Source organism: Numida meleagris, chromosome 2 (assembly GCF_002078875.1).
Source record: "Numida meleagris isolate 19003 breed g44 Domestic line chromosome 2, NumMel1.0, whole genome shotgun sequence".
Lineage (NCBI taxonomy): Eukaryota > Metazoa > Chordata > Aves > Galliformes > Numididae > Numida > Numida meleagris.
In genome coordinates, this window is record NC_034410.1 from 62,528,986 (window position 1) to 62,550,036 (window position 21,051).

General features: G+C 45.0%; 1 protein-coding gene across 3 annotated transcripts in view; it reads right to left on the reverse strand.

Moving 5' to 3' along the window:
* RREB1 (ras responsive element binding protein 1) overlaps window positions 1-21,051 on the reverse strand; it is a 96,312-nt gene that overhangs the window by 13,757 nt on the left and 61,504 nt on the right. For all 3 annotated transcript variants that reach the window (XM_021387046.1, XM_021387048.1, XM_021387047.1), the window contains 2 exons: window positions 13,007-13,196; window positions 9,368-12,104 (listed from right to left, as the gene is read on the reverse strand). In XM_021387046.1, the coding sequence (XP_021242721.1) occupies window positions 9,368-12,104; window positions 13,007-13,196 (2,927 nt within the window). The remainder of the gene's footprint in view (window positions 1-9,367; window positions 12,105-13,006; window positions 13,197-21,051) is intronic.

Here is a 21,051-nt window from a genome sequence, read left to right on the forward strand (position 1 = left end):
AAAAAGTGTAGGGAATTTGTGTACATCTCGGGGAAAAGGAAAGGATCAATTCTGGAAAAGCAGCCGGTTGAAACTAAAACCCTGGAGAGGAGATACATAGCACCATGCTGTTTGCCTTTGACACAACCTACGGTCCCCGCCAGGACCTTCAAGTGAGCAGTTCAAGTCACCAACACAAACAAAGGCACTCAGGACTAGTTCTGACTGCACCTAACAAGTGAAAATCTGCACTGAACTGGGGGAAAAAAGCCCAGAGACTTTCAGTTCACAGTGAATTCTCCTGTCTATCAGAAAGGGGGTTTTATGCAGAGCTGGCAACGCATTCAGTGAGTTATACATCATCTCCTCGGTATCTTCGACACAACTGCTCTGCCATTCAGACCAACTTCAGCATCTCCTCCGTTTGCCACTCACTCCTTTGCCAGGCAGCTCTTGCCTTGCCATAAGCTATGGCTCTGGAGTGGCTGTTAAACTTTGCCTGACACTGAAACTGCAGTTTCAAGCCCTTTGTCCTCTAGGAAATAACGACAAATGTAGTTCAGAGGTACAGACAGCTACGACAGTTTGGAAAAAACAACAAGTCCTCCACTATAACCAGGGCTCACATGATTTCTGGAGGGATCACAGAGTGGCAGATTTCTAGAGCAAAGATGAATTCTGCTTAAACGCTAATCGGAAAATTCACTGTTTAGCATACTAACTTTGTAAATATTTGCCTAGTTAGAACACAGTAGTTGTTTTTGACTCTCTCACATCAGGAGCAGGCCTCTCTAAGAAAGGGATCTTTTCTTAGGAAATTATCTTTATGTACTGTATTACAGACAATCTCTTACCCCATTCCCATCCCAACATCTCTCCTCCATCAGCTGCATTTGGTTGCAAGAGAGAAGCCTTCAGAAAGCCCTACGGAAGCAAGGGCAGGGCTGCTCTAACATGATGAAAGTGGACAATTCATTGAGTTGCTCCAAAGGGCAGCTGCAGCAGCCTACCCCGCACTGAGCCCCCCAAGTCGCCCCTCCTTCATGAGATGTTTCGGGCCCTGTTGTCAGGCTGCTCCCTTCTGCTCCATGAAGCAAGGACATGCACAAACTCCATCACTCAGACAGACTCCCCGTCTTTGACTCCTATTCAAAACCACCATCCTGTTTTTTGTTTTGTTTTAAAACAAGACCAAAAGAAACCCTCTATAAACCTGTTCCCAATGACACTCTATTGAATTGTGCTTCCTGTCTTACACCTCATCTTAAAGCTTTCCTCTCTGCTTCATTTAGAGCTGACCAAACACCACCCAGCCATCTCCCTTTCAGCACATAGTGCAGCAATCTGGACTATGACCTACTTGCAGATAAAGCCCTTGAAAGGCTTCTCCTGTGAGCCCCAAGCACACCACTTGCCCACCTTTTAAAGTCAGCACAAGATAAGAAATGCCCCCCTTCTCAACTGAGCCACAGTTTCAAATTATAATTTACTTCCACTGATTTTGAAATCTGTTTTTCTTGTGCAATGGTGAGACCACACGTCCGAAGATGCTGAATGATTCTGGCCTGTGATTAAACACCAGCTGGTGAAGCTTGTTAAGAACGCTAAGCCATGTTATGAAGTGCTCACAGTAATGCTACCAGCGTAGGAGCTGGATGCTTTCCTTGCTTTCTGAAACTGCTGTCTGAAGACAAAAAGCATTTGATGGCAAGGCCAATTTCAGCAGCATCCATGCAGTTCTCCCAGGAGATTCTGCCAGCTCCATCACCCTGCTGCATCAACGTGCTCTTTCAGGGTCATACCGTGAGCTGGATCCGGGAACTGATCTCAGGATTGACGGTCCCTCCCCTTGCCCTTTTCATTTTTTTGGACAGCTAGGTCAGTTGCAGACATGGGGATGAACAGCTGGGAACAGGTTGAGCCAGTATGGCTGAGACGTGCTTTGTGTTATCCAACGTGGCCCAAGGCTCTGTCTGCCGGTGGCAGGTCGAACCACTCTGACCAGCCCAGCACCAGCTGCACAAGTGCTAAGAACATTTACGTTCCATCAGTGTACTGCACATCCTACGTGTCATGCTCACACTTGTCTGAGTGGCTTTAGAAACCTTTTCCTCCTCACCTCATCAATCAGCTGAGCTGCCTTAGCATCCCTCTGACTACAGTTTCCAGCAGATCCCACTGGGCTACTTTTACTTCATTCTGCCGCAAAGATCACGGAGGTGAGCACTTTCAGAGCCCTTTCTGCAGACTTTTGTTCTGCTAGGGGATCATGTTATAACATGAGTCTTCCCCTCATGCTGCAACCATCTGTTGCCTGCATAGACCGAACCAGCTCACGTGACACCCTGGGTAACGTGCTACAGCCCAGCGGAGTTACGGGCTGTTAACGTGGTAACGAGACATCTTCGTCCTTCATGGCACGCAAGAGCAAATCACGTTGCAACATGTCTCCAGCATGGCAGATTTTACTGCCAGACTAGTACTGAGACCTGTGTGACTGCATTTGAATCACTGCAGCACAACCTGCCGATTAAAAGGGAAAGAAAGGATGAGAGGCTGTGAAGGCAGCAGACATTTCCAAACAAACGTCTTGCTGCTTTTACATTTGCTGTTTCAGCAGCTCTTCCATGACACCTACTCAGTGACATGGAGCTGCCCTGTCTTTCCTGGAGGTATCTCTTTTGTACAAAAGCTTCTCAGGCAAGGGACATGCACCAATCTGTTGAGCTTCCTTCCTGCATCTATCCCATTTGGTCAGCACAGCCAAACACTGAACTACTGCACTCACCCACAGTTTGATGCCAGTTTGCCCTTCCTTGCTAAATGCCACTCAGCTGCCTACAGCAAAGCCTCGTGTGATCTGAGAATCAATTTCCTTCACTGCAAAACTCTCAAAATTGAGTGGGCAAGAAGATGACGGGTGAGTGTCAGTGCAGACGAATTTAGGGTAAAAAAGCTCTGGAAAAAATCATCTAAACCATGCCTTCACGATGCTGAAAGTGGTACTGGCGTTCAGGAAAGAGAAGCCATTGCCTATAGTTCTCCAGGATCACTGCCTTGCCCTGCATCAGCAGCCAATACAAAGCCAAGAAACACTGTGTATCACAAGCAAGGGTGCTGAGAGCAAAACAAAGGGCGTCCCTTTGCTGCTGCGTACAGGCCTGGGGTATCCTCATTACAGGTTGTGTGAGCAGTTCGGGCCTCAGCACTGCAGGAAGGACATAGCTGGGCTGCAGAAGGCACAAAGTGAACGTGATCCAAGCAATGGGATGACACCAGAAAGGACGATGATCCTCATTCTGGAGGAGAGAAGGGGGTGATTATGATTGAGGTCTGCAGCAGAGTGAGCAAACACAGAACTGCAATTCACCAAATCCTGCAATGCTGGAATGAAGGGAGGCTCTCTGAAACTAGCAGGGGATCAGCTTAAAACGGATTTAAAAAATATTTCTTTACACAGCAGGTAGTGAACTTCTGGAGCTTGACACCACATGAGGTTGGAGGCAGACAGCATCAGCAGGTTCAGAAAGCAACTGAAGAGACTGAGAGACAGCTGGTCCTTGATCAGGTTCTAAAGGGAGCAGGCAGTGACACGCCCTCTAACATGCAGCCCTAATACAGCAGTTGTGGATGCTGGCCATGTGTTAAGAGGAACAGATTGCAGGAAGTGGCCAGGCCCACAAGCTCACCCTCAACAGCAGATCCTAATGATACCACTGGAGACAGGGTGTTCATCTGGACCACTGCTCTAATGCAGCAGGGCATCATGAGTTGGACATGATGATCCTAACAGGTCCTTTCCAACTCGAGATACTCTATGATTCTGTTTCTTTCATCTTTATGCTTTGCTTTTGTACAGTGCTCAGCCCAACTACCACAACTTGATCTTGCTATTCCATTTGAAAAGTGCCTGTGCCGTTGTGAGATCCTGCATCTCTTTCCTTAGACTGGGGGATAAACCCGTTTCTCCCCAGGGAGCAGATGGCAGAATCTGTGCAAATTCTATTAGATTTGCTATGGCTGGCTGTTTTTTTTGCTTGTTTGTTTTTCCTCCTTTATTGCTTTCTCCCTCCCTTTCATTCTCAAGTCACCTTTTCAGCAATCTCTGAGACCAGCCTGTCACAACCAAATCTGTTTCAGTGGAAGAACCCAAATTTCCCTAGTCAAAGGTGACTTACTACAACATCCTCATTGCAAGCTCCTTAACAGGAAGTTATCGTGAGATGTCTATGTTTGAATTTGACAAAACTTCCATCAAAGCCACTAGGCACTTGATTCCATAGACTTCAGTTGTACAAAGTCCCAAATAAAGTCCAATTAATTCCCTGCAGGAGAAAGATTTTCATCTCTCTAATTCATTTAAACGACTAAGAGAAGGGAAAAGACCAAGTACAGGAAGAGCAGGAAGAAAATCCAGGCTCATGCAGTGGAATAAGGAAAGTAGTCCTACAAGATGTCTCTGTGATGGAGAAGGAGATTGTGAGGATGGTTACAAGCCAAAGGAGACCAGCTCCTGTCCCACCTTCCCCCTCACATCCAAACTCCCTGAACACACACACACACAATCCCCCAGACCAATCACAGCCTCTCTTTGCTATGACACTGTGGGTACTTCCCTGACTTTATCTGCTGCAAGTTGGTTCGGTTCTAATTAATACCTCAACCTGAATGAGGGATTCCCCGTATCTTGCAGACATTTCACTTCAGTTTTTTCTTTCTCTTCATTGTGTCAACACAACATTTTTAGAAGCATCATGGCACTGATTTTTGTAGGCTTTCAGAAGTTACTCACTTTTTCTTTTCAGATGTCTGCTAAATCAACCAGAAATTTACGGCTACAAATACCACTTTCTGCACTTTTATTTGGCTTCTTTCACAATGCAAATACAAAACAGAACTTCAAAGTTCAGCAAAAACCTTTTTGCTTCACGATAGCCTAATTCTTTTCACATTTCTTTTCAAGCATGCAATGACGGGATTAGCTGGGGATTAATTGCTTGAAACTCAACCTGCATCTCAGGTCACGATTTTCTCATATCTTCAGATTTTAAAGCTTTTCTATCAACCAAATATTTGTCACACAGACCAGTATCTACAACAGATAAGATCTTCTTTCCACACAAACATCCTATTTGGAGGTCTCAAAACTCAAACAAAAGTCCTGCTTACTGCGCAAACTCCAATTCACCCACCCCAAGTTACAGACTTATTCCCAAACAGAAATTGGACTGCTTTACAGAAATGCCACCTTTTAAAGGCACAATAAAGATAATTCAAATAAGCCGTATATGCTTTCCATACTGTTCTTCAGTGGCACCTGCTCTTCTGATACTTACTCACTAGAAGGTCATCTAAGCAGTTATAGTTTAAACACAATTTTATTTATTTCTTTATTTATTTCCATATTAATGATCATGGTTTGGATTAAAATCCATCTTCAGCTGTGTATCGACTCAGAACTGATGGCAAAACTCAGCAGCACAGTGAGATTACTCAAGGCTGGACACCTCATGGAAGCCAGTCATTTGAAGGGAGTCTCTTTTGGAATAAAAGGTCATCTAGGCAATCATAGTACATCAAAAGATCATTGCTTAATTAATGTATCTTTTGCCATTGTTGTAGTAGTTGAAGCACATTATTGCCACAGTGAGGACCAACTCTGCAAAGTAAAGATGTCTACAAATCCACTTTGATTCAAGTCATACAAGCAAAGAATAACCCCCCCCCCAACTCTTTTTTACAGCTTGTATCTTCCCATCAACAGGAAACAGTCAGGTTCACAGGTTAGGCATTACTGTATTCTATTAACTAATTCATTTATGTTGTTTATAGATATCTTCCTGTCCATTTAATTTCTGTGATATTCTGCATGCCTGCATGGCAAGCAACAGCTTATCTGCAAAACAAACAAACAAACAAAAAAACTAACCAAAACCAAAAGAAAACCACGAATACAAAAAACAACAACAACAACAAAAAAAAAACAGAACCACTGCTGCCACTGTATCTCACCTTTTACAAACAGTAACGCTGGACCAAATATGACCTGGTAGTATTCCTCTGTGAACACCCTCAAGTGATTCTCTGCAAATAGATCTAGGTTATCTGTAACTAATGACCACAGACCATCATTTTCATTCTGTAGGAACCTAGTTTGATTCATGTACCATAAAAGGAGAAAAAATAACTGCATCACCTGCACGGCACATCTTCTTTGCTGCTCTGAGAATGAGAAAAGTCAAGAGCTGGAGAGAAGAGCAAGAAAGGTAAACTGAGTTGAACACAGAAGAGAAAATTAAAAAGACATCAAGAGAAAGAAAGTATTAAAAACAAGTGTTCAAGCATGTTCAAACAAAACACAGGTACTGTGCTAAACACTGTTAAAAACCAAGCTGTGCCAAATTCCCAGAGCCCCACTTGTGAGCTTTGCATTACAATAGAAACCAACGAAGAAGATGTATACTTCCCAGGGAAATGCTTCTGAAGTAAAAAACACAGCGGTGTTGAGGCAAGACTGAGCAGTGCGAAGGCTTTTATCGGAGACTTTTGGCTGCATAAAGGATATGGGTTTCTGGTAGCCCGTGCATTTGTGCCCTTCCACAAAAAGCAAAAATAATCTTGACACCACATGGAAGAACTCCTCCATGTCAAAATTCTACTGAACACGAAATACATGCTTGCAAAAATCTTTTCACGACTGTAAATGGACAGAGGTTTAAAACTGGTAGTATCTACACTACTTAAATGTCCCAAATGAAGTACCTTTTCCTCAGTCATGCTCACTCATTAGCTCAGACCACTTAAACACATTTTCCCATGAGCAATTTCCATACTACAAGTGGATGGAAAAGAGCTAGCTGCACCACTTTGCTCAAGTGACTGCACTACTCTTCTGATAGCAATGTACTACAGTGATCTAGGAGCATGGTCAGCCTCACTGCCGTGATTCTATGAAATCTTCCCTGGGCAGCCTGATCCAGTGTCTGATTTAGTGGCTGGCAACCCTGCTTGCAGCAGTGGTGTTGGAACTAGATGATCTTTGAGGTCTTTTCCAACCCAAGCCATTCCCTGATTCACTACAGACCAAATACCCAACATACACATTTTGGGAGCACAACACCTCTCTCATTCACATCAACTTATCTTAGTCTCTTCTCTCACTGAGTCAGGGAGCAGCCACCAAGTTCAGCCAGTGAAGTTCCCTCTTTCTCTTAACAGTAAGATCAGGAATCAAAACCTTTCCTTGACACCTTCTAAAAAGCAGAGCTAACTAACAAGTCACTGCCTGTGCGATAGGTGGGGACAGAAGTGCATTGCACTACAGCACTGTAGCTGTCTTCATCAGAAACCCATGCAGGACACAAACCCAGCAAACTGCTGCATCATACAGCTGCCAAATTCTGCCCGTGCCACCAGCACCTGAGAGGCAACACAAAAACAAAGGGCTCACTCCATCCCAGTGCATCGTAGCACATCCCGGTGCATCTCAGCACTTGCTTTGGAATCACCTTCCTGGCCTAAACCTCCTCTGCCTTCCCATCTTACCTCTCCCTTTCCCCTCCTGTAAGCCTCACCCACACTGCTGTCAGAGAGGAGCTGCTGTGGACTCTCAGTTCAGAAACGGAGAACCAGTGTCACCTGAAAGGAGATGACCCAAGGCCAAAACCTGATGAAGTGTGATTCTCCAGCACCAAGTCTCCGTCAACAAAAGTGCTCTCAGTATGAGCAGTGTCAGAGTGCACCAGATTGAATCTGATTAGTGCCACTGCTGTGGCATCGCCAAAGTCCTGGACCTGCACTGACAACACAACCTAGCTCCTGCTGCAGTTGTTTGCTTTCCCCACAGGAACTGCAGTGCAGGCTTTCAAAAGGACGGCATCCCCTCCCAAGCCCAGCAATGGTAGGGGAGACAGGTTTTACCAGAAGTGCATTTTCCTGTCTTCATTAAGGCTTTATAGCAGTGCTGCTACCTTGGAAGTCCGCCATCAATAAGCAGGTCAACCCCCTCAGTCTGGGCAAAGCTGTTCTTTATTGTTTTCTGTCTCATGAAAAGTTCCTCAGTAACTATATATTATTTTTGGAGGGCAGGGTGTTAGAAAACAATTGATACGAATAAAGAGCTCTCCTTCACCGCCAAAAGCAAACTGTATGCTTAATAAGATGATAGAAATTTGGTCTGTGCAGGCCAGAAAACAATAGCCTCACTGTTGCATGGATACCTTCGTGTTACGTCCTCATGTCACCCAAAGCAAACTGCAGAGGGACTGCCCTGCAACTCAGATTCCCTTTAAACCTCTTAGCTAACTCTTTACCTCTTCAGGGTTCCCCCCTTTAATACTGAAATGGATCCTTTGGCTCATGAACCCTTCATTCTTAAAGAAAAAAAAAAAAAAAAGCAGCTATCTTATCTCTTATGTGGCTGTACTCAATTCCAAAAATTTCCTGCAAGTATTCCTAACTTTTTACATCAGAAGTTGAGACTGCATAATGAAAAGAATAATATTAATAACTGTCACTGACTTAAAAGAGGGCAAAGGAAGTAGAGTTTCTTCCTTTCCATCTCCAAGCACGGTAAAACCTAATTGTTACAGAGTGAGTGGAAAAAGGAGTTAACTTCAAATTGACATAGCATTCAATGATGTCTTTCCTTCACAATGAAGAATGAAAAAGAACCCCTAACTTAGAGTAAATCTCGCTCCCCGGTTCCTCCTTTGGTTTCCCCCAGGTTTGAGGTTACTTGCACAGAAGCACGGTATTACAGGTTCCATGCCTCAGAGCATAAGCCCACCTTTAGTTGTCACTAAGAAGAAACGTTTCCTAGAGGGAAACTACTACGACGCAATGTTCAGGATGCTATTTCTCGCATCCTCCTTCTTTCTGTCAAATAAAAGCCATCACAAAAAAAAGTGCTAAATGCTACATTATTTTCCTTCACTGACACAGTTTTACACTTATTTGCTCTCATTGTTATGACATATTTTTATCATTACTGAAGTTGACAAACAGCCCCTGGAAGCATCCAAACAAACCATGTAAGGCACAATGAAATATTCAACACATGTTCACTGTCAAGATGAGACAGTAATAATAGAAAACCTGAAACCAAATTCTTTTTCCATGTATGCTGAGTTACGCCACTGAAGTCAAATGGGTTTTAGCAGCTTAATTTGCCCCCTTGATACTCAAAGCCATAGAGATTACTCCATTACTAAAAAATTTAACACCACCACAATGCCACAGCAACAGCTGAGGCTTTGCATAAAATAAAAGAGAATATGATTTGGACATGAGAGGGAAGACAAGAAAGGAAGACTCCTCCATGGGGAGACCCTTCAGTAAGTAAAATCCTCAGGCACTACAATCCACCTGAAGGACAAGGAGCTCTTACCTGTGTGAGTGAGCATGTGCCGCTGTAGGGAACTCGCCCACGAAAAGACTCGAGGACAGTAAGGACAGGAGATTTTTTGCGGGCAGTCTGAGTAAGTGTTCCTCTTTCCTCTCAGCAGCTTATCTTCAGCAGTTTCCTTCTCATCCTCACTTGTTCCATTTTGGCCGCTTTCTTCCTTGAAATTGTCAGTGGACTGTAGAAACGGGCTAAATTTATTAGTGTCTGTGGTAGCCAGCATCTTCTCTATGCTGGCAAACTCCCCGCTTGACTCCAGATCCACACCACTGCTCAGTTTAGGCTTATTTTTTGTTCCTTTTTTTCTACCTCTTTTCTTAGTCAACCCAGTGTCAGCAATGGGAGACGGCTCAGGATCACAGGCCTGAGTCAGGTCACCGGGAAGGCTGGAGTCTCTCTGAATGGCGGTCACGATTGTCATTTTTGCTTTGGCATTCCCTGATTTGTCGCACCCAGTGGAGCTGCTTGCTGCCTTGGGACTGGCATCTGCAGCCTCTGTTTTCAGCAAAGCTGGGGCAGAAGACACAGATGAAATGATCTGTGCAATGGAAGCCAGGGGTGGCAGCTCTTTAGTTACTGGAGGCTTTGGCAAGAGAGGTTGTGGTGGTTTAGGCCTCAAGGGTCTCAGCAAGGCAGAATTGCCAAGGAGAGCTGGGGAAATGACTGGGACAGTCAAATGCAACGAACCCTTCAGTGGCTGGGGATGTCTGACAGCCCTGTTTTTCTCTGAGTTCCCATTGGCACCAAAGGCCAGAGGACACTGCTGACAGTTATAAGCATTATCAATGATCACAGAAGAAGCCAGCTCTTGATTCCTGGCCTCGCCAGGGATATCATTATCCCTCTTCAGGACTTTGGGGATGGACAGGTCAATAGGCTCCATGGAACAGTCGTAGAAGGACAGGGGAGAAGAGACAAACAGGTTCTCCTGCTTCACTTGCACAGCACTCAGGTTTTTGCTCTTCTGAGAGAAATCCAATGGCTCATCAAAATCCATCGGGAAGTTGCCCGTAGGTTCAAGTTTGATGGGAACATGAGACGATGCCCCAAGCAAGAAGCCATTTTGTGGCTCCAGGAAAGGCGCGATGGGCTTGCAGTCCATGTAAGTGCTGTCCTCCAATAAAGGAGCATCCGTGTGGCTCTCCTGGGCGCTGCAGTCCACCACCAGGATGTAATTCTCAATCTCTCTTTCCTGCACATGCAAATGCTGCTTGAGGATATGGTGAATGCAGTTCCTCTTGGCTGAAAAGGCTGTGCCACACTCCTTGCACTCAAATGGCTTCTTCTTCTGGCAGCCACTGTGTGTCCTCATGTGGATGCGGAGGGCCCGATAATGCTTCAGATCCTCTCCACACAGCTTGCACACAGTGTCTGGGGAACAGAAGGCATCCACCATCTCTGCGGCATTGCTGGTGACATACTCAATGTTCTTCTCTATATCTTTCCTGGTCACTTTGAGGTGCTTCTTTCGCAGGTGCCTCTCGCAGTTGGCTTTAACTGTGAATGGGTAGTGGCAGATTTTACAAATGTAAGGCCTCTCCCCGCTGTGTGTCCGCAGGTGCCGGATCAGCGCTGCCTTGTCAGCTGCAATGTAGTCACAGATGTTGCACTGGTATGGGGAAATACCCAAGTGAGAACGGATATGAGCTCTCAGGACACCAGAGAAGGCGAACACCTGGTCACAGAAACGGCAAGGGTACAAGACTTTCCTCATTGTTGGGGCTTTCTTGTTTGCTGCCCCTGCAATGATGGCTTTGAGGTCCCCTTCTGTCACCTCTTGCTTGATCTTGGCTTCCATATTCAGAGGCAGGAGAGCTTCAATAATGCTGTCCTGCTCCAGTTGTGTCTTCATCTCGTGCTGAGTTAAAGGCTCTACTTTGGGTTGGAGGAGCAACTGTGAGGAAGGACTTGATTTGGCTCCTGGCTGGGAGAAGTGAGTGTTGGAGGAGGTCTCCACTGAGTTCTTGATCAGCCTCAGAGGAGGTGGTGGGAGGCTTGGGCTAATGCAGCCGGGGGAGGCTTGCTGGGCACTGATGAGAGGAGGAGGCGTAGAAGTTGCGACAACTGTTCGGGGCGTTACCAAAGGCTTTGGCTTCAGTGGTGGCATATGCTTGAAAATAGACTGCACAGGGACAGAAGGTGCCTTAGAAAGCGGAGGAAGACTGATTTGAGGAGGAGCGGAAGAAGCCATCTTCAAGATCTGCTGAATGTCTGCCAACTCAATCGCAGATTCATTGGAGATGGGTTTTACCACAATACTGCTGTCAGGCTGGATGATAAAACCCTTCTGGAAAGGCTGCAGCGAGAGGAGCTTTATGTTCTCCTTTGTAGGTGGGAGGACCGAAAATGACCCTCCCATAGTGGCAGCTTCCAGAGGAGAGAGGCTGAGCAGGCCAGTGCTGCCGGGTTCCTGAGGTAGGTTACTCTTCAGTGCTCTGAGCCGCATTTCTTGGACCTCGTCTTGTGTATCGTCCTCCTGCTTGACAGGTTTGATGTCTTTGGTGTACTGTAGGCCCAAGGATGCCATGAAGGCTTTCTGGTCTGGGTTCTCACTGGGTAGGGATGTGGACTGTAGCTTGTGCTTGTCTCTTCCCTGATCCATCACGTGAGTTTCTGTGTGCAGTTTGAGTGCCGAAAGCATGGGGAATGCCTTGTTACATGTCTCACAAATAAACCGATGGAATTCGCTGATGCACCTTCGCAAATTCGTTTCACACCAGACCTGCAAGACATGCCAAAACATTTAGAGTAGGCAAAGCAATCACATATTACTGCAAAACTAAACCATCTTCACTCTCTCTTCTTCTGGAGTTTAGAGAAACCCTTCAGCCACCTAAGAGGTGTATCTAGATTAGGGGCTGATTCTCCAGAAGTCCCCTTCTATAGAAGCAAATTTCTTCAGAGGGTTATTCAGGCTCTAAAATACTTTTCCACCCTGATCTGCCCATCCAGAAGCCTCTCTCTGTTCACTGACAGGACAGGTGCCTCAGGGGACTACTCAGCTAACTTCAGTAAGCTGGGCAGTAAGACTACCTCCTTCAGCTCTTTTACTACAAAGAAACTACAACGGAAAAAAAAAAAGAGCATCCAAGAAGGGTAAACAACAAAAAAAAACCAACCAAAAATAACATCCCTCAAAATCAAATTAATGAAATGCGGAGGCAAAACCAGTCAGACTTTTGATTAGGGAATCTGATTACATTTATTCTTCCAAGAAAAATATTAAACTCACAAATAGATTTTATACCTGAAAACGATCGTAATCCAAATACTATACTTGAATATTTAAATGCTACCCAGGTAGCATTAGATATGGAATTGTTTGAGGAAGGCTGGGAGGGAGGGGCATGGATCTAACACTGTCGACATTTTTGTTTAAGATAATTTTATAGATCTTCACACCAATAGTTATCCACTGGAATACTGAGGGGGAAAAAAAAAAGGCCAAGGGAGTAGGAGAAGGAAAAAAAGGAAAAGGAAGTGTCTGAATCCTATGTAGATGGTAGTAACGTGGCTTCCACAAAATATCCTATGCCTTGTCTCTGTTAGATCAAATCTTCCAATACATTCAGAAAATACACACTGTATCAGAGGGTACCTTAAGCCCCTAAGAAGAAAGCGTACCTGAGAAATGCGGGGGAACTTCCTACAGGAGAAGTCTGTGAATCCCAAGTCGTGGAAGCCTGCTGGAATTGAAGGGTTGTTCTGAATGAAAGGCTTTCCAGTGGGATCTCTGGGAAGCTGCTTATGGATAACTGCATTATGGCGCAGTAAGCCCCGATGAGTACGAAAGGTAATACAACAGATGTCACACCTGGAAAGGAAAAGAATAAAATAAAAATGACTTACTGACTGCTGCAAGCATAAGGACTAGCATTCTTCTCACATTAGGCCAGCCTCCTTCCTCTCGCCCCATGATACTAAGAACCTGCTAAATACAGAACCAAGTCATGGCATGTCAAAAATCTATCACCACAGAAAGGCCATTTCAATCACAGCCACCTTCTACCAGTTTCTGGTGGTTAAGTTCACCAGAAGTTCAAAGAATATAGCAAATGAATGTCACACGTGGGCTGACACGTAGTAGAAGCTGAGACTGTAGCCTTCTGACAATCTTCCCATTGTCCAAGTATTTCAATGGCTTTATACTATTTTTCTGAATTTTTACTAAAAGGTGCTATTAAGATAATAATTTTTTAAAAATTAGAAAACCTCAGTGGCAAGGAAAGGTTAAATCAGACTTACAGAGCACACAGCTGCAAATGTATAGATAACACCTTTTTAACTACAGCTTAAGACATGCTACTGCCCACCACTCAAACACCTGTGTATGAATTTTTCTCCAAATGTTTATACTGCACTGCTTTTCCATAAACTTCCACTGATTCTTCTCAAAGCTGTTATGAGAAATATACTTTCTTTAAAAGAAAAAAGTCTGCTCCTTGGAGGGGAAAAGGTCAGCAGGAAGACCTGAAACAGGCTCAACACTTCTGACAATCTGACGATCATATACCTCCTTCACAGCCAGTGTGCCTTCTGAAAAACGCAGAAGCAACATCTTTTCCAATCCACAGCTTGGGGCTCCGATTTGTTTTATTTCAGTTTTATTCCCAAATTCAGTCAATCATAAGTTTCTTACGTACAGCAGACTTGCATGAGACAATCAAAGGTGCTGGAAATGCAGTTATGCTACAGGTGGTAAGGAGTACACAGCAACATTTGGACAACATGTCAACAATGTAATCGCCTTTTCAGTACCTGGTGTTTGAGCTCTGCACTATGACAGATTATATCCACTCTGAATCTAACAAATGACACACAGTTTCACTCAAAATGGTTCCCTATGGTTACAGCTCCAGCTTGTAACCACAACGCAAGTTTTGCAGGAGCCATCAGCAGTGAATGCGAAGCAGACTGTTGCTGAGAACGTTATTCTCACTAGGAGTTTTTCACATCTCCCCATGCTGTCTGTGCCCTCCCATCGAGGAAAAGGACATGTGCCTACTCATTAAAAAAACATCCTGCAATTAGAAATGACTTCTGACAAAATCCTGAAACAACCCCCTCCCTGTCCTGTCCCTAACAAACTCCCATTGTTGTTCTTTTTATCACTACGTAAACTTCCACAGACCTTTTTTATTCCCTGAAAATGAAGAGATAACCAAGTCACTCACAGAACAATTGGACTCATAGTCTCTGAGTGGTGAAAGAAACAAGTGTGAAGTATATGTACCACTGCCTGTGTTATCATGGTACCCAGAAGGCTGAGGCATAAATATTATGCACTGGAGGCTTAATCTGTTTTATCTCCCCTGTCAATTCACTTGCATCCTACCTTTATAATTATTGCCAGGATAGTGCTGGCATTCCATTAAATAGAGAACCACAGTCATTTACAAAGTGAGTGTTTACTTTAAGAGATCTGCTAAATGTGACAACTGGCTCTGGTGGAGTGAGGGAATGCCGATGCACAGCGGTCCTCCAGTGTCAGGATTTGCAGCTCTCTTCCAGCTCACTTGGCAGTACCTGTCCGTGATGCAGAGCTTTCATCTTTGGCAAAAACAAAAGCACTCAACCACCAAAACCACTGGGGAAGGAGGGCATTACAGGCTTACAACAGTCACATCCAGAACTCGCAAGATACTGCAACAAATGCTCCTTTAGAGGTGATGAAAAAGCCTGGCGTGAAAACCAGCAGTGCTTCTGGCACACTCCTCCTGGTTATCTCAGCACATGGACAGCGAGGGCTTGCAGCCCTGGCTGCTCTGTGAAGGCATGCAGATTCTCACCCTCTTCTTGCTTACCCTGAGGCAGCTTTGGGAGTCCCTAGTGCGTCTGACCTCCCTGGGACCAGCAACAAAACGCAGGGGCTGTGTCTCTTCATGTTTGACAGGGCAGAGAAAGCTACTGCTGACAGGACTGCAGGGCCACAGGGAGAGCCAGCGTCTGCTGCCGTACCCCTGGGATTTGGGCTAAGTGAGCCATAGAACCATAGCATGGTTAGGGTTGGAAGGAACCTTGAAGCCCACCCAGTTCCAACCCCCTGCCATGGACAGGGCTCTCTCCCACCAGCTCAGGCTGCCCAGGGCCCCATCCAAGCCAGCCTTGCGCGCCTGCAGGGATGGGGCACCCACAGCTTCTCTGGGCAGCTGTCCCACTGCCTCGTACGTCTCACATGTCTCACGCTCCCCTACCCTTTCACATCCACCAGCTGTATGACAGACTGATTTTAAGCACTGGCATATATGGGGCTCCCACCAGAAGCTGTGCTGGAGACAAAATCTTTCAGGGCAGAGACCCGTGTGAAAGTCCTTTGTGGTACACCTGTATCGACTGTTATGCCTCAGGAGAGTAAAAATCTGCAATGTAAAAATGGTGTTTTCACGTAAAAGAAACCTCCCTCCCTCCTCCCCTAAAACAAAACTACTTCTAAAAAAACGTGTTATGTCCCTTCTCTCTTTTATAATGCATAGAATTAAGCAATCTTCTGCGTTTTTCTCAAGCAAAAACAAAAATCTGCAAAAAGGATTAAACTCTCTTCCCATTTGGACAAACCCAAGCTCCCGGCTGAATAAAGAAACACCCGGGTAAGCCAGGCCTGACAGGGAATGTCATTGCACTGCCTCAGCTCAGCGCCTCCAGTGGGGCTGCAGCTTTCAAGACACAGCCCATTCACACAACGACATGCACCTTTTTTTTTTTTCTCCTGTGTGTTATTAAATTACCTTCCCTCCATCTCCAGTACTAAGGGAACCTGAGTTTCTTGGGTTTGAATACAATGAGCACGGCTGATGTAGATATGGAGGTGTACCACCTCCAAGTAAAACTCAGGGGTATGGAGCTTCAAAACCAGTTAAGGCAATCATTGTGTGGCGCTGACTAACATGTGCGTTAATTTAAAGGAGCATGCTGCCATGTGTAACAAGGCATTCATTGTCAGTCTTCATTTTTTTTTTTTTAAGGAAATTAATTAGCCTGTTTTGACTTCAGTACTATTTTCCACCTCTAAGCAATGGCAATACTTACAATGCTTTTAAACTCAGAAACACAGTTTAAGAAGCACAAGAGAAAGGAATCTCACGTAATATGAACTTTTTTTTCATCTTTCTTAAATTTCTTTTTAAAAATGTACTATTAATCTGGAAAATCCGAAAAGACCAGCATATCAAATAAGGCAGCTGAGCCATATGGTAATACATTGCTCAAGATGAGCTTAAAGACAAAACAAAACAAACCCTCTCTCCTTAAAGTTTCACAAGGCTGTCCCAATGCAGTGCCAAGTCAAACAGGGATGGTGTGACTGCAGAGAGCAGAAATGGGAACAGATTCTGAGCAGAACAGGCAGAGCAATAGCTCAACACCTGAGCACAGATAAAAGCACTGCACTTGCAAGGTAAGTTTCCAGATGTAGCAAATAAAAGCTGCTGTGTTATCACATGATTGCTAGTCTTGGCCGCTGCTCTCCATTTTTCTGTAAATACGATTATAGAACAGAGAGAAGAAAGCCATTTGGTTCTAAAAAGAGATTCATTGTAAGCAAGAACTGTTGTTAGCAACTTAGACTGCTTTACATTGAGCACCCTTCTCAGCAGTCTTTATGTAATAGAGTCACTCATACCTGTACAAAGCCAGTTCAGCACTAGAGCTCCGGCTCGCTGGCAGAGCTGCACAAAACTAGTGGGTGAGAAAACAGAACTGCTAAAACACAAAAGCGGATTCCTAATGTATCCATGCAATGACGGTGCAAAGACCAGGCTGACCTTGGTGCTCAGTCCACCTATCACACCAGGTGAGTTTGTTTAATTATTACTAAGGAGCTCTGACAAGAAGGACCTGAGTGTTCTGGTGGACAACAGGTTGGCCATGAGCCAGAACTGTGCCCTTGCAGCCAAGAAGGCCAATGGTTTCCTGGGGTGTACTAAAAAGAGCGTGGCCAGCAGGTCGAGGGAGGTGATCTTCCCTATCTACCCTGCCCTGGTGAGGCCACATCTGGAGTACTGTGTCCAGTTTTGGGCTCCTCAGTTCAAGAAAGACAGGAAATTTCTTGAGAGAGTCCAGTGGAGGGCTACAAAGATGATGAGGGGCCAGGAGCATCTCCCTTATAAGGAAAGGCTTAGAGACCTGGGGCTGTTCAGCGTGGAGGAGCAAAGGCTGAGAGGGGATCTCATCACTGTTTATAAATACCCAAAGTACGGGAGCCAAATGGATGAGACCAGGCTCTTCTCAGTGGTGTGCAGCGACAGGACAAGGATCAGCAGGCAAAAGCTGCAACATGGGAAGATTCATACAAATACGAGAAAGAACTTCTCTGCTTTGAGGGCAACAGAGCACTGGAACAAGCTGCACAGTGAGGTTGTGGAGTGTTCTCTAGAGATCTTCTAGTCTCACTTGGATGCCTTCCTGCGTGACCTGCTGTAGGGAACCTGCTTTAGCCGCGGGGTTGGACTGGATGATCTCCAGAGGTCTCTTCCACTTCCTATGATTCTGTAATACTACAACATTGCACTTACAAGATCTCTACGTAAAAACACAGCATTAAAAAGCTTCCTACTAAAATAAGTTAACATACTTGTAATCCATAATGATAGTTGGAATATAAAAGCATTTGAACACACTTCAAGAAATAGTCATTCTTTCAGGCAACTTGTTCAAGAGATAACCAGGATTTGCCATGCTTAGGACAAAAGGCACCTATGCAAGAAAAATTTACAAGAATAATGCCTGCTGCCTTGCATTACACTCCCATCTCAGCCAATTTCTATTTGACAGCAATAGTAACGATTACTTATTTTTTAAGAAAAGGGAAAATACTTTAGAAAGGAAATGAAGAGTCAAATTCTAAGTGAAATTAATTGGCACTTTTTGATTAAGGGTAATGCAGTCAAATCACAATGACTTTAATTTGATTCTTCTAAACTCTATATTTCAGTAGTCAAGATTCAAATGCCTAATATTTATAACCATTATTCTTACCAAGAAATTAAACAAGGCTTAGTTGGAAAAGGGAAAGTGGTATTTAGCATTCTTGTTCTTATACATCTGATGCCATGTAAGAGCAGACCAAAACCCAAAGTTTTCACCCATGCAGCTCACCAACACTGTGCCGCCCACATTGTGGGCACTAACAAGTAAAACCCCCGTTAATTTCTGGGCATTAATGAAAACAAAAAGGTACCTTTTTGTTCCTTTCCTGACCGTGCTCTTTAGCAACAGCCACAAACAGAAGCAAGGAAAACAAAGCAAGGATGAAACATATCCTGAGACAGAATCCGTTAGTACACAGTTAGGTAATTAAATCATCCAACTCCTCCCACTTAAATCCCTAATACATACCCTACATAGATTTCCACTCTTGATGTTATTATTCTCATTTCTGTCTCACATTAGCATGGGTATCCTTATGAGCAAAGATAATCAGTCCTCATCTAAAATCAGAACAATCAGGTACCAGAGCAGAATGGGCACTCGCCTCCAGCTGACTTCTATCTGCCCCGTGGACGGGAGCAGCCCCCCAGCCTCAGCCCCGCTAGCATGTAAAGGACAAGAACAAGGGGATGGAGAAAGGATCGTTTTAAACAGAAGGACTTTCACCCCCTCTGAAGTCAAACTAGCAACTTGCAAGAGTATTCCCCTTCAGGAAAGGATTGAGAAATCTCTTTCTCACTTTGTTTGGGGCAAGGCAAAGGGAGGGAGATGAGAGAGAACAAATTGGTTTCTGCTCCCGTGTAACCCCGCCCAAGTCCAGATACTCATCTCTTTTTGGATGAAAAACGCTTCCTGGCCTCCACACCCGGGGCCCTGGGTAATAACATCCAGCAGCTGCACTAATCTCCCCCACTTGCTGCAGATGAGTGACGGAAAAGCAGCAGCACTGCGGGCGCTGCTCCTGCCTTCCCTGGGGATCCCTGCAGGTCCCCTGGGCACTGCACCCCGAGGGATCTGAGGCTCTCCCATCTCCCCCTCACTGAGCACGTCCTCCTTCTGCCAGCACTAAGCAGAGGCAAACCTCACTGGAGCTCAGCCTCTGCTGTTGGTCAGCACCGAGACTGCACGGTAGTGCAGGGAGGCTGGGGAGATGCACAGGGGACCACAACTTCAGTGGGACATACTTCAGCTTTTCCTTTCTCCTGCCTCCCTGCTGAGGGCCTGACTTTGTTGCCAATGTGCTCTCTCTTCCATCCTTGGCTGTAGCCAAGGCTGAAGCCGCCCTACCAAACCTTCTATTTATAGAGAGATGCACAATGCCATGTGCATTCCTGCAGCCATGCTTTGGTCCAGGCAGGGAAAGCAGCATGCAGGGCTGATACAAGCCAGGGTGCTGTTGTGCTTCAGAAACGTGTCAGTGTGCTGCAGAGCCAGCACCAGTCCTGGTGTGTCGTAACTCCCGCTGTCAGAGTACCTTGAGTGAGGCTGACCAACACATGCCTTAACGGCACAAACCATTCTTGGCACAAACCTACATCTGCAACATTTTTTGACTTCCTTTGTGTTTCAGCAACGAAAATCAGAAGAAAAGAGCTCACTCTTTCCTAACACTGTAATGATTTGCATGCACTAGCAACAGTTCAACAGTGCTGTGTTTTAATACCTCTGCCCCAGTGGAACAGGAGCTTACTCTACCATTTATTTCAACAGAATAAGCATACAACTAAGAATAAATAAAGGGAAGATTGGAGATGGCCCGCAGACCCTTGCACAAAGTAGTTCATTTTTTCATAATGACCTTTCCATTTAATAAAGGTCAAAGCTTTAAAAACCAGAAGTGTCAAGAAAGTAGCTGGATAGAATCACAGAGTGAGAGCTGAAGATCAACATACAGAACAATGAAGGGTGCACAAACAGGGCAGGTGTACCTGGAAAAAGGAAGCCTGCACAGTGCAGTCCTTCGTAGCTATCAAAACTCCAGGCTGCACAGCACCCAGAATAAAAGTTATTTGTACATGCAAAAACAAATGGGTCTTCCGGTATTCTTTCTGGGGGAAAGAAAAGGAAAGTTCTTCCTGCCTGCTTTTTTTCAAAAACAAACAAACAAACAAACAACCCTACACATGCCTATCAAGTTTTCTTAAAAAAAAAAAAAAGAAAAGAAAAGAAAAGAAAATTAATGCTTTTCACCAAGGAACGTAAGAAGAAACACATCTACAGGCACTCATCTATCCTACAGCCATCTACTGATGACAGAAGAGTTCACAAATAGGTGCAGCCCAATCTGGACGGAACATGCTTGCCCTTATCTGCATTCACAGGTAAGCTATGCTCAGCATGCAGACATGGCTGTTAACACAAGAAGCAGCAGCCAGTACTTTGAGAGAGCGTGTGTATAAACATACCCTGGACACCAGGATCAGACAGGCATGCTAATAACCCACTTTGGCTCAGCCCTCTTTCCCTCCTGTATTCCCTTTTACGAGAAGCTTTCCTCTGCAGTCAGGGCTTTGCATTTTACCCACTTTCTATTTCGGTAACCGAGCTAAGATATTCAGCGCCATGTGACACGCCACACAGCTCCGCGTGAGAGCCTCACTCCCTGTGTCCATTCACTATCTGGTATTTTTACCCGCCTGCTCTTGACTCCCAGTCTCCTCGCACAATGAGCTCCCTGGTGTGAGCTGACCACTTCTAGGATGGAGTTGATTTGTGCTGCTCTTCTGATGTTTCCCATCTCTCTT